At 42.5% G+C, this 14184-nt stretch overlaps 1 protein-coding gene across 3 annotated transcripts in view; it reads left to right on the forward strand.

Moving 5' to 3' along the window:
- CCDC93 (CCC complex scaffolding subunit CCDC93) overlaps positions 1 to 14184 on the forward strand; it is an 86626-nt gene that overhangs the window by 45486 nt on the left and 26956 nt on the right. For all 3 annotated transcript variants that reach the window (XM_027082595.1, XM_027082594.1, XM_027082593.1), the window contains exon 12: positions 11680 to 11796. In XM_027082595.1, the coding sequence (XP_026938396.1) occupies positions 11680 to 11796 (117 nt within the window). The remainder of the gene's footprint in view (positions 1 to 11679; positions 11797 to 14184) is intronic.

Here is a 14184-nt window from a genome sequence, read left to right on the forward strand (position 1 = left end):
TAAATGAGATTTTGTTTTTAACTTTCTCTTTTTGATAGTTCATTATAGGTATATAGAAATGCAACAGATGTCTGTGTATTAATCTTGTATCCTTCAACCTTACCGAATTCATTTATTACTTCTAATAGTTTTTTTGGTGGAGACTTTAGGATTTTCTTTATATAGTGCCATGTCATCTGCAAATAGTAACGGTTTTACATCTTCCCTTCCAATTGGATGTCTTTCTTTCTTTCTTTCTTTCTTCCTTTCTTCCTTCGTTTCTTGTCTGATTGCTGTGGTTAGGACTTCCAATACTATGTTAAATAGAAGTGGTAAGAGCGGTCATTCTTCTCTTGTTCCTGATTTTAGGGGAAGGGCTTTCAGCTTTTTCCCATTGAGTATGATGTTAGCTGTGGGTTTATCGTAAATGGCCTTTATTATGTTGAGATATATTCCCTTTATACCCACTTTGAGAGTTTTAATCATGAATGGATGTTGAATTTTGTCAAATGCTTTCTCTGCATCTATGATCATGTGATTGTTATCTTTCCTTTTGTTAATGTGGTCTATAACATTGACTGATTTGCAAATATTGGACCACCCTTGAAATCCTGGAATAAATCCCACTTGAGCATGGTGTATGATTCTTTGTATGTGTTGTTGGATTCAGTTTCCTAGTGTTTCACTGAGGATTTTTGCATCTATATTTATCAAAGATATTGGCTTGTAATTTTCTTCTTTTGTAGTGTCTTTGTCTGGTTTTGGTATCCAGGTAATGATGGCCTCATAGAATGAATTTGGGAGTTTTTCAGAATAGTTTGGGAAGAATAGGTATAAGTTCTTTGTATGTTTGGTAGAATTTCCCAGTGAAGCCATCTGGTCCTGGACTTTTCTTTGCAGGGAGTTTTTTTTTTTTTTATTCTGTTTCACATCTAGTAATCTGTCAAATTATCTGTTTATTCTTGACTCAGTTTTGGCAGGCTATATGTTTCTAGAAACTTGTCTGTTTCTTCTGAGTTTTCCAATTTGTTGGCATAGAACTGTTCATAGCATTCTCTTATGATTTTTGTATATCTGTGGCATCATTTGTTATTTCTTCTCTTTCATTTCTTGTTTTGTTTATTTGGGTCCTCTTTCTTTTTTCTTCTTGGTGAACCTGGCTAAGGCTTTATCAATTTTATTTATCTTTTCAAAAAAAAAAAGACAGCTGTTAGGTTCATGAATTTTTTTCCATTGTTCTTTTGGTCTCTATTTCCTCTCTTTACTATTTCCTTCCTTCTGCTGACTTTAGACTTTGTTCTTCTTTCTCTAATTCCTTTAGATGTTAGGTTAGGTTGTTTATTTGAGGTTTTTCTTGTTTCTTCTAGAAGACCTGTATCACTATAAACTTCCCTTTTAGAGCTGCTTTTGCTGCATCCCATAGATTTTTTAAAGTTGTGTTTCCATTTTCATTTGTCTTGAGGTATTTTCTCTTTGATTTTATTATTGGTTTTTTAGTAGCATGTTGTTTAGTCTCCACGTATTTGTGCTTTTCCTATTTTTCTAACTGTAATTGATTTCTAGTTTCATACTGTTATGGTTGGGGAAAAAATGCTTGATATAATTTCTGTCCTCTTAAAGTTGTTGTACTTGAAAAGAACATGTATTCTGCTGTTTTGAAATGGAGTGTCCTATAGATATCTATTAAATCCAACTGGTCGATTGTATCATTTAAGACCACTGTTGCCTTATGGGTGATCTGTCCATTGATGTAAGTGGGGAGCTAAAGTCCCCTACTATTATTGTATTATTGTCAATTTCTTCATTTATGTCTGTTAATGTTTGCTTCATACTTTTAGGTGCTCCTGTACTGGGTGCATGCATATTTGGTAACAAGTAAAATGTCCTCTCCTTGGATTGACCCCTTGATCATTATATAGTGCCCTTCTTTGTCTTTTGTTATAGACTTTGTTTTAAAGTGTATTTTGTCTGATACGAGTATTGTTACACCTACTTTCTTGTCATTTCCATTTGCATAAAATATCTTTTTCCATCCTGTCATTTTCAGTCTGTATATGTCTTTAGCTCTGAAGTGAGTCTCCTGTAAACAGTATATAAATGGGTCATTTTTTTTTTAATCCAGTCATCTACCCTATGTCTTTTGATTGGAACATTTAGTCCATGGATATTTAAATTAATTATTGATAGGTATGTACTTATTTCTGTTTTATTACTTGTTTTCCTGTTGTTTTTATAGTTCTTCTCTGTCCATTTCTTCTTCTTCTTGTTTCTTCCCTTGTGGTTCTTTAGTAGTATGTTTGTGTTTCCTTCTAGTTTTTGTGTATCTATTGCTGGTTTTTGATGTGTGGTTACCATGGGGTTCATGTATCTCGGCTTATAACTGTATCTGTTGATACTTGTGGTAGACTGGTAGTCGTTTAAGTCCAAACACATTCTAAAAGATCTGCATTTTTTACTCCCCTCCCCCATGTTTTGTGGTTTTGATGTCACATTTTACAGCTTCAGGTCTGTCCCTTCACCATTTATTGTAGTCAGAGTTGCTTTTCCAGTTTTTTGTCTTTAATCTTTGTACTAGCTTACTTAAGTGGTTGATCCTCAGCCCTCACTGAGGCCTTTCCTAGTTGGATTTTAACTTTTCTATAGATTCTTACTTCTTGTTATATAGCCTTTTCTTTTCCACTGAGAGAAGACCCTTTAACATTTCATTTAGGGTAGGTTTAGCATTGATGAACTCTCTTAGTTTTTGCTTATCTGAGAAGTTCTTTATTTCTCCTTCAATTCTAAATGATAAACTTGCTGGGTAGAGTATCCTGGGTTGCAGGTTTTTCCCTCTCAGCATTTTGAGTATATCCTGCCACTCCCTCTATCCTGCAAAGTTTCTGCAGAAAAATCAGCTGATAGCCTTGTATAGGACTCTGTTTTTCTCTTGCTGCCTTTAGAATTCTCTCTTTGTTTTTACCTTTTGCCATTTTAATTATGATATGTCTTGGCATGGGTCTGACTGAGTTCATCTTGGTTGGGACCCTCTGTGCTTCCTATACCTTAATATCTGTTTCCTTCTTCAAGTTTGGGAATTTTTCAACCATAATTTCATCAAATATATTTTTGGCTCCCTTCTCCTACTGGGACCCCTACAGTGTGAATGTTGGTAATGCCTGGTGTTATCTCAGAGATCTTTTAAACTGTTCTCATTTTTTCATATTTGTTTTTTTCTTTTTGCTCTTCCAAGTGGGTGACTTCCATAATTCTATCTTCCAGATCACTTATGCGTCCTTCTGTATCACTTAGTCTGCTATTAATTCCTTATAGTGTTTTTCATTTGTTACTGTATTTTTCACTTCTGACTGGTTCTTTTTTATATTTTCTATTTCCTTGTTAAAATTCTCACTGTGTTCATCTATTCTTTCCCCTAATTCAGTTAGCATTTTTATTACTAATGCTTTGAATTCTTTATCTGGTAATTTGTTTACTTCTCTTTCATTATTTATTTTTTCAGGGGTTTCTCTTGCTCTTTCAGTTGAGACCAGTTCCTCTGCCTTCTCATTTTGCTTAACTTTCTCTGCCTCTATGAACTTACGTGAAACAGTAGTTATCTGTTACAGTCCTGAAGGGTGTCCTTATGTGAGAGTGTCCCTGTACAGACTACATTTGCCTCCTGCCTTTGGTGGGAGAGCTGGATTTGACCTCAAAGCAAGTCACATCTTTCCTCAGGGTGTGCTGGCAGCTCTCACCTTGGTAGAAGGTGGGGCAGTAGATGGAGGGGCTAAAGCTGGAGCCAGCTGTGAGCTCAGGCTTCCCCTCTGCTCTGTGGCCATTACTGCCCTATCAGGGGCAGGGGCAGGGGCAGATCCCCAGCTGCTGTAGCAGAAGCCCTGAGGTTTGGCTCCAAGCTGGCTCTGTTCCCTCTAAGTGTATGCTCTCCCCTTTCTCAGCACTGGGCCCCTTTCCCCAGATGGGGGAGCAGTGCTGGAGCGAGATGGGACCCGTGTGGGCTCTCGGCTCATGATGGGGCGTGGGCTGTGGTGACCCAGCCACAGACAGAGGTCAGGGCTGCTTCCCTATGCCGCCTGTGCAAGCACCGCAGTGGCTGCTCCCATCCTGCTCAGACGCAACCTCGGGGCCACGTCTTCTTTGTCCCTCACAGCCAGCCCCTGCCCCCAGCCTCTGCCTTCCCCGCCCTGTTGTGGAGCCATGCCACAGGGCAGATGGGGCCCATGTGGGCTCTCAGTCTCTATCGGGGTGTGGACTGTGGAGTCCAGGTGCCGTCAGAGAGCGGGGCTGCTTCTGATGCACTGGCTGAGCGAGTGCCAGCCGTGGCCGAGCTCTCTCCCCAGTCCACCGTGGAGCTGCGATGTGAAGTAAGCCGGGCTAGGGTGTTCACTTGCCTCAGGCTGGGGCACCTGCCAGGGTGGGAAACGAGGCAGCCACTGGAGCAGGCCTCCGTCCGCCCTCCACCCTGCCCTGAGAGCAAGCCACCGCAGACATGCTTCTCTCGAGCGGAGTCCAGGCTTCCCACAGCCCTCCTGTTTGTCCGTCCCACTGGTGCTCCAGTCGGCTTGAGGGGCTTGTCTTCCTGGTGCTGGACCCCGGGAACGGGGAGCCCAACACGCGGCTTGAACTGCTCACTCCCCAGGGTGGATCTCCGCCCATGTGATCTCCCTTTTCCTCTGATCCCTTCCCAGGGGACCTGACCCGATTGCTTTTCTTCCCTTCCCGCCTGATTCCGTGTGGATCTTTCTTACAGCCTTGGTTGTACAGGAGTCTTTCTGCCATTTTCCGGTTAGTTTTCGGTGAGAACCGTTCCGCCTGTAGGTGTGTTTTGGATGTGTTCATGGGAGGGGTGAGTTCCACTTCTACTCCACCATTTTGATCGATCTCCTTTCCAGGTACTTTTTGTACCACTCTCTCATTTAATTTTCAAAAGAGCATGCTGCCTCCTTGCTTATAACCCTCTGCCTTCCTCCATCCGTATGTTGATACTTGCTTGTGTGCAATTGAAGCTACCTGTTTATGTGTGCGTGGACCACACTTTACTCTTCTCCTCTGTAATCTCAGAGCCTCACCAAGCGCCTGGCAGTGTTGCTGCTTAGTACATAAGCATGTGATATTATATCTGTTTTGTAGATGGGATGGTCATCAGAGGCGTTAAGTAGCTTGTGTACTACCATGTAGCTAATAAGTTCCAGGTTTGCATACAGGACTGTCTGACTTTGAAACCTGTCTCTGTGGCAGGGTGGAGTGTCCTCAGGGGGCAGCAGGGATGGCCTCCTTGGCCATCTTTAGTGTCTGCCTCCCAGGCTTTGCAGTGGCCAAGCCTCTTTAGACTCTCCCACTGTCTGACTGCCCAGTGGGGCTGCGTGGGGTGAAGAAGCCAGGTCACGTTGGGAACTAACCACAGAAATAAGTAAAAAACTGACGCAGCCCAAGCACTCACACACAGTCACGCCTAAGCTACTAAAAACTGTGGGATTTTCTGTTTGGGGTATGTGAGTGGCTTTTCATATCACTGGAAAATGCCACGTTAAAATATTCTCATCCAGCTCTCCAGAGTGGAATATCCTAGCCTTCTGTTGACAGAAGACTGTCAATATCTTGATCTTATTTTAAGGTGAGATACATTTGGGGTCATCAGGGGACTTATTTGTGGAGGAAATTCTTTTTCTCAATAGGTTTTGGAAACTTTCCTGTCCAGCACAGGGACCTTGCCTGCATCAGAAGGTCATGGGGTGCTTAGGAACTAGGAGACCCTGACTTTCGTTAGAGAATCTTTCCTGAGCTGAGCTGGAACCGGTGTGATTTCTAATAAGCTCCGGTATGAATGATTCTAATCTCATCACCTGACCCCACCCGAAAAACTCTTCTTCTAGCAGCATTAGCATGTAGGGGTGGGGAAGAAGGGCAGTACAGGGGAGGAGGTGCCCTCTCGCAGATAGAAAAACCCAGGTTGGGATTCGGGGGGCGGTGGGGTGGCGAGGTCGGGGAGGATTTTTAAGCCCCTTCCTTCTAGGCTCCACTTTTTCACTTAAGGTCACAGGTGTTAGACAGGTCATATTCCAGCTCTGTAAACTTCTGGAGGGCCAAGATTTCATCTTTCATCTCTGTTCCTGTTGCCTGGCACATAATAACGCTCGCCCGTAGTTGCGGGTGCCTCTCCTTCCTAAGGCTTTTCTCTGATGTGTGGGTCAGCTCCGTGTCGTCTCCTTCGTAGCACTGCTCACAAGGCACTATTTCATTTGTCTCTGCCTCCCAGGACTAGAATGTGTGCTGTCAGCCAGGGCTGGGAGCATTGTACGTAACACAGAAACTAACAGCGAAGAGAATGATACCAGCTAACGAGTTGTTGACCTGGTGGGATTGTCTGAAGTCACACAGCATAACCTATACCTTTCAGGGTCTTTATCAATTTGGATAAAGACATAGGAATTAGCTTCGTCAAATTTAAACATCATTTAAAGCTAGAGTAGAAAAGGTGGCTAATAGATTGGAGAATAGAATCCACATTCAAAAATATCTTAGACTGAAATGTTAAGCCCAAACAAATTCATTTTTTAAGGAAGGTACGAGTGAACTATTTTATTTTAGAAAAATCAGTCATACCAGTTCAGGATTTGATGAGGATGCTGTCCGACCTGACATTAGTTCATGGGTAAAAGTGGGAGGTTTTGGATTTTGTTCACACCTCCTAAATCTTAGCTGCATTCTGGGCAGATAGACTGTATTGGTCACCTTGGGACCCAGAACTGTGCATTAGACCCAGCAAGTTTACGTGAATATGGGTCTTTGAAATTCATGGGACTTCGTTAGTGAGAGTCAAGAATATTGAAAAGCACATTTACGTATCTGGTTTTGTTAATGGGAGCAGAGTGTAGATCAGGGAAAGTGAATGATCCCATCCTGTCTGCGGTGCTCAGATTCCATTGGGAATGCTCGAAAGGGGTTATGAGCTACGGTATGTCCAGGGGATAGATAGCCAAGATGGTGAAAGGAGCTGACATCTTATTATGAAAAGGAGAGAAGGCAGAGCTGTGGATGCTTCTTTGTTAGAAAAGTTGGACCGTTACACAAGAGTGATTACACTTTGTCTCTGTGGCTTCCGGGAGGAGCGGGTACGTGTGTGTGAGTTTGCAGGTCCATTTCTGCTGTTCGTTTCTGCCAGCTTTTTCTCATGATGCTTTGACTTCGTGTGTGCTTTTGATTTTTGACTGTCCGTTCATACTGCTTGGAAATTTATCTGTAGAAGTTCTTTGAGACCTAGAGTTGAAGCTCTGTTCTTCCAGAGGGGATTGTCTTTTGCTCTTACACGCGTTTGGGCACACCCCAGCTCGGGCCCATTGTACACATAGTCTTGGCTTGTAGGTTTTTTGGACCATCCAGGTAGTGTGTACATTTAGATTATAGAACTGCACAAGGGCAAATCTGTTGTCACAGAACCTCATGGCAGATTTTTTTTTTCCTCCTACATCTGTGTCAAGGATTATGCAAAGCAGTTGTTGAATTATAAAAATCAAAGCCTGAGATCAACTGGTTTTGGCAAACACTCTCAAGAAAAAAGCCAGCCTCCATGGGTACACCTACCTCTTGGATTCCCACTTTTACTAACTTTTTGGCCTTTTAGGATTTCTTACATTCTTGCTAGTGCATAGGGGTTTTTTTAAGATTAAAAAAATAAATATTTTATATTGTCTGTTTACTTGTTTTCAGTGGGAGGGTTTGTCAAGGTCCAGAAACTGAAGTTCATCTATTCAGTCTGGAGAACTTGTGGCACCCTCATGAGATAAGGGTCTTTTATTATTGACAGCTTAGTAGCCACATTTTAGTGGGGGAATGGGAGAGGGATGACATCGGAAAGATTCCTGTATTAGGAAGGTTGATATGTAGATAACCTTTTGGGTCTATTTCATTATGAAAGTATATAGTTTTAGCTAAAGTAATCATTTTTTTGTTTCTCTTAGGAATTTACTATTTTGAACTGGACTAATATTATCGAGTGACATTTATATCTGGTTCCCCTAAGAATAGAAATTGCACACATCTGTCAATTATTAGAAAACATTGAATCTGCACTAGAAGTCATCTTAATCCACCCTGTGGTTCTGAAAGCACGTTCTTAATCTGAAATTGTTGAACAAAATTAGATTGGCACTTTAGCCCCTGCTCTAATGTAAACACAATGCAATATTTATAGATGGTTGGCATTCTTTGAGAGATGTTGGGCTTTTCAAGTAAAAATCAGTTAATACACCCCAGGAACTTAATTTTTTTCTGTCAAGGATTTTCTGTAAAGCCCGTTCTCCTTTCTCCATCTGTCCAACTTTGTTTCATCCTTTAAGAGCCAACTTGGTGATCTTTAGTTTTCTTCCCACTGTGACTGTCAGTGGACACAATGTCAGATGAGCCGTACTGTTTCACAGACCTGTTTCTGCCTTCATTGGTCTAGTTCTTTTGGCTTTGAGGAGGGTATTTGAAAGAAATGAAAAATTTCAATGACTTAATAAAAAGTGTGTTTGAAATATAGAGCAATCAACTTCCCGTTGACTAGGTTAAGAACTCTCTTCAGTGCAGCTCTGGAATAAATGATTTTTTTCTGTTACAAAAATAACTTCCCGTTAAATAAAGCAGTTTGCGTAGCACCATCTCTGGACTCAGGCACATGGAGGGATTCACAAATTTATATGTACTGTGGGCCTGTTCATGTGCATATTATTCATTTTAATTGCACTGGAGAACTGTCAGATGTGGAAATGGCACTTAATAACCTGACGTGTACATTAATGCTTTGCAGATGCAAGTTTAAGGGACTGCACAGAGCAGTGAGAATTGCCACCTAGCAGCAAGAGAAGGGATTTTGAAAGCCCATGTTTGCTTGGGACATACACTGTCATAACAGAGATGTAATAGTAATTGTGTATGGAGACTTGAGCATCCTTTCGGTGCACTACAAGTATTTTCTCTCTGGTTGGTTGAAGCAGCTGTCTAGTGAGGGTGGAATCAGAAAGCGCTTCCCCTCTCAGTTTCGTGGGTGGGCCCACTGCATTGGCTGGAGTCAGGGTTAATGAGGCTGCCCCAGCCAGTGAGTAGATTCCCAAGAGAGCCAGCCCCTTAAAGTAATGGTTCTCAAAATTTTTAGTTTCAGAACCCTATAAGAACCCTTAAAAATCACTGAGGAGGTCCTAAAAACTTACATATTAATTCATTTACAAATAACAATGATAAATGCATTACATAGTAACATCAGAGCAGTGATACCATCACACGTCATATAACAGGTGGAAAATTTCACTGTACAATCATGAGAGAATGAGTGAAAAAAAATCATATCCTAGTATCATTATGAAAAGGATTTTGATCTCAAAAACCCCCTGAAAGGATCTTAAGGGACCACGTGGCTAAAAATTTAAATTGAGAGAGAGGCAGGGGGAGGGGGGAGGAATAGCCAGCTAGCCTGGAAGTCCTCTTTCCAGGTTGCAAGCTAGCTACTGGTTTTCCTGCAAGAAGGGTTCTTGGAAGTGAAGTCAAAGGTCATAGTCTTAAACAAAGCTGTGCGTGTTGACAGGCACTTACACTGATAAGAGGGTGTGGAAGCTGGGTGCGAAATGCAGTTTTCATTCTTTTGGGACCTTGGCCATAAAAGCAGTTTCTCAGCAGGAGGGCATGCTAAGAGTTGGAGACATCATCCAACTCCTGCCAAAGGTGCAGGACAGCACTGAATGAGTATGTGCCCACCCCTCACCCCCACAGACCGGAGGAAGTCTCCCTGGGAGGTGACCGAGACATGAATCCCCTGGAGCCTGCTTGCCCACAGCTTGACCTGATCCAAAGCCAGAGAGACAGCCAGAGGAGGTCAGGGCACTCAAGATAATCCTGACATCAAACATAGAGACATACCACATGGGGTAGTTCCTATGATTGGGGAATTAATTCCATTTCAGACATCAATGAATCATGAGATGGAGGGTTTATGTAATTCTGCTAGTAAAGCAGAATGCTCTGAGGATATGCCAGTGACATTTTGGAAATCAGTATCAAGGAATCTAAGCTGGATGTTAAAACCCAAATCTGAAATGAACTATAAGAAGAAAGCTACTAAATATATAACAGACAAAAGTGGCCAAATTGATAACATAGTTCAGGATGATGTAGTCAAAGTGGAGGAGATATAATTAGTCAATTATAATTATGTTTCTGACAAGTGATCTGAAAATCAAGAGGGAGTGCTCTTTCCTTTCCCCCCTTTTTTAATGCTCTCAAATAATCTTCGGGAACAGTTCTCCTTCCCTTGACTACAGGTTGTAAATATCTTGATGGCCCAAAGTTAATTGCATTTTAAAAGTTAACTCCGACTTGAAGAAATTCAGATAAGCTGGAATGTGTTAGTCGACACTTTCCGCAGATCCCAGGTTTCAAAGCTAGCTGTTTCGTAATGTCTAGTTCTCCTTTATGGCCTAGCAGCTCACAAGATAGAAAGTGATGTTTCCTGCCATTTTATGCAGCCATATCCTGCTGGTTGACTCCCACCTCCAGAGTCATTAAGCAGCAAAAAACTTATCCTCTATTAATAGTGCCTCTGACTTATTCAGGGAAATCCTTAACCAAGATAAGGGGTGACTGTACCATCCAGTTTCTTCTCCTTCTCGCTTTTCTGTCTCTTTCCACCAGAGGTAAATCTTCCAAAACTTTGAAGCTCGTGATCACTGTTCAAACATGCAGGGGAAATCAGATATTCATACAGTTTCGTTGTGCTTGGGCTTAAAAATCAGAGATTAGCTTGGAACTGGGGTACTTCCAGTAAAGAAGGCAATGTGGTTATAATGGGTGTTCATTGGCTGGTCAGTGAAGCTGTCTATTCTGTGATCACCCAAGAAGTGTTTTAAAGATGCCTATTGGAATAGGGTCAAACTTCTCGTTTCTTGTTCCTGGGACTTCCCTCTCTGGGGTCTTGAGGCAAGGGCTTGTTTTCAGTATCTGCACCAAGCTGCCCCCTTCTTTGCACGGTTTCTTGGTAACGTTGAGACGTTCACCTTATCACCCCAACCAGAGATCTCTGCCTTGCTCACTTACCGTCCTGACAATCTCTACGTCCTGTCCAGCCCTTCTTCTCCATCCCCTCACCATTTACACAATTTCAGGACCTTCCTCCTGGCCTCTCTCAGCAACTCTCACCTCTCTCAAATCTATCCTCCGTGAACACCAGAGGAATAGAAATGAGAAATGGGCCCATGGATGGGGAGAAGAAGGTGAGAGAGAGACTGTTTCTTTTCATTGTAAGTGCTTCCGAATGGTTAAACTTTTTAACCATATATTTATAATACTTTGATGAAAGTGAACCAATTCATCATTCTTAATAACTGCAGAATGGTCTTAATGAAGATACTAAGATGACCATGTTATTCCTCTATTTGAGACCCTTTGATGAGAACCTATTGCTTATGTGATATCAACCTAACCACAGTTATATATCCCTGTGCTTCTGCACATGCTGTTCACTCTGCCAGGAACGTAGACGCTCTTGATCGGGCTTTTGGTCATTGGGTCAAAATCTTCTTCTCTGAATTGGGTTTGCACTGGACCCCGGGGCCCCACTGGCTTGGTTGTGACCGGCTGCCCAGTGGTGTTCTGCCCAGACTGAGCAGGGACAGGGCTGTCTTAATGCACTGGGGCGGGCTAATTAAATCCTTTGGGTCTTCCATCTGTTTCCCACAGCAGTCTGAGCTATCAGCTGAAGAAAGTCCAGAAAAATTAGGAACCTCCCAACTACATCATCATAAAGTCATTTCCTTGAACAAGCAGATTCTGCAGAAGACCAAACAACTGGAAGAGGTTAGTGTTTTCTTTTCATAATTTTATTCAAGTAAAATAAAACCATTCTTCAAGAAGAGAGACACTGGGGAAGGCATTAAGATCTCCATGTCAGAATGGTCAAAGGAGATTCTAGAACAGGGGTCGACACTCGCAGGCCCTAGGGCAGTCCAGCCGCCACCTGTTTCTGTAAATAGTTTTATTGGAATACATGCACACTCATTTGTTTACATATGTTTTGTGGCTGTTTTCAAGCTCCAGTGGCAGAATTGAGACCTACAGAGCCTGAAGTATTTACTGTCTGGCACTTTATAGAGAATATTTGCCAACCTCTGTTCTAGAAGATCACAGGGCAAGAAGAGCATTTATTAATTGACAAAGGTTAGCTGAGCACCGCTGTGCTGGGCGCTGAACTAAACCATGGTGGTGAAAGAAGAACAAGTTACGATCTCTGCTCTCAGGGGTCTGAAGGTAGTGATGAGGGGACATACTCTAGACAAATACATCATTTTTTTCTGTCTTTATAAATTTAAATGCTTCAGCTCATTAAATTTAAATTATAGGGATAATACAAGCTCACTGTAAATAAACAAAATAGTATAGAACTGTATGAAGTTAAAAATGGGAATCCCCTTGTACTCTCAACCAGTCCCATTCCCTAGAGCAACCCGCTGTTTCCTAGGCTTTGCAAGCTCTTACATATGCTCATTCACCTGGGGAGAGGGGGTTGTCTGGTTATAAAAATTGAGTTTGTTTTTCACTTATTTTATCACAGATATCTCTGTCAGTAATAGTAATGTCTAATAAGGACTTTCTTTTAGAGTAATTACAAAGTGCTTTTCAAAATTAACTCATTCAGGGACTTCCCTGGTGGCACAGTGGTTAATGATCCGCCTGCCAATGCAGGGGACACAGGTTGGAGCCCTGGTCCGGGAAGATCCCACATGCCGCGGAGCAACTAAGCCCGTGCGCCACAACTGCTGAGCCTGTGCTCTAGAGCCCTAAGGCCACAACTGCTGAGCCCGCGCACCGCAGCTACTGAAGGCTGCATGCCTAGAGCCCGTGCTCCGCAGCAAGAGAAACCACCGCAATGAGAAGCCCGTGCACAGGAACAAAGAGTAGCCCCCTCTCACCGCAACTAGAGAAAGCCCATGCACAGAAACAAAGGTCCACCGTAGCCAAAAATTAATTAATTAATTAATTAATTAAAAAATTAACTCATTCAGTTCACACAACATCCTTGTGAAGGGGGTACTATTATTACCCTCATTTTACAAATGAAGAACCTGAGACACAGAAGTGAAGCAGTTTTGCCTGTGGTCACACAGCTTATTAGCAGTGGAACCAAGACTGGAACCTATAGATCTACCTCATTCTTTCTGATGAAAGAACGTAGTATATGTACACAGTATATATGTGCTGTAGTTTATTTCACCTGTCCTCTATTTATGAGGTTTCTTCCCCAGGGATTTTTTCCCAGTTGTAAACTTATGCTACCATGCACGTCTTTGTACAGTCATCTTTGTGCAAATATGTAAATATTTCTGTAAAACGGATTTTAAGAAGTGGAATTGCTGGATCAAAAAAATATGCATTTTCAGTTTTTCTAGAAACTGTCAAATTATTCACCAATTGTTTTACTAATTGATACTTCTACCAATAGTATATGAGAAAATCCAAACTCTTTAAATCCAAGAACCTCTCCTACAAGGCCATGAGGGTAGAAAGTGACCAGGATTCTCCTGCGGCCTTGGTGTTGAGAACCACAGAGAGAGCCTTAGCCCAACAGAGAGATGGGAGGAGGAGTAAAAGAAGGAGGAGGAATAAAGAACATGGTCCAGTAGGGGAATATGCTGCCAGAGGCAGAGAGCAGGAAGGCAGCTAGTAGATAGCGGACAAGAAACCTGAGGTTGAAGAAAGAGGAATCCAGAAAGAAGTGTTAACCAGCAGCTGAAGTTTGGGGGGTAAGTCTCGGGGTTAATGATGAAGAAGAAGGTGGAGATGGGAGAATCACGGAGGACTCCAGCAAGACAAAAACTTAGCTAAGCTATTGGGACAGCCCCTGTTAGAGAAAAGCTGGGCAGATCTGTGATTAGTTAAAGAGAAGAGGTGTCTTCCCTGTCAGGATCCAGCGCCCGTGTGTCTTTGTCGGTGACTCCTTCCTTCATGAGCAAGCGGACTCTTTCCTTGGCCTCCCCGGGGCCCATCTCTGGCCCAGCTCTTCTTATACTTTAATCCCCAGTTTACTGGTTCGGCTCCTTGAGGGAAAGGACTGTGCCGTGCTCTTTGCCTTCCACTGCACACCTCATCTGAGCAGAGCCTTGGGTAAATGTCAGATGGGTGGGTGGGTGCAGGGGAGAGAGGGGGGCAGGAAGGTGGGTGAAGCAGGTACGAAAATAGCAGGAACTC

The sequence above is a fragment of the Aethalodelphis obliquidens genome, unplaced genomic scaffold (genome assembly GCF_003676395.1).
Source record: "Aethalodelphis obliquidens isolate GAN/ISIS:26980383/991018 unplaced genomic scaffold, ASM367639v1 scaffold47, whole genome shotgun sequence".
Classification (NCBI taxonomy): Eukaryota; Metazoa; Chordata; class Mammalia; order Artiodactyla; family Delphinidae; genus Aethalodelphis; species Aethalodelphis obliquidens.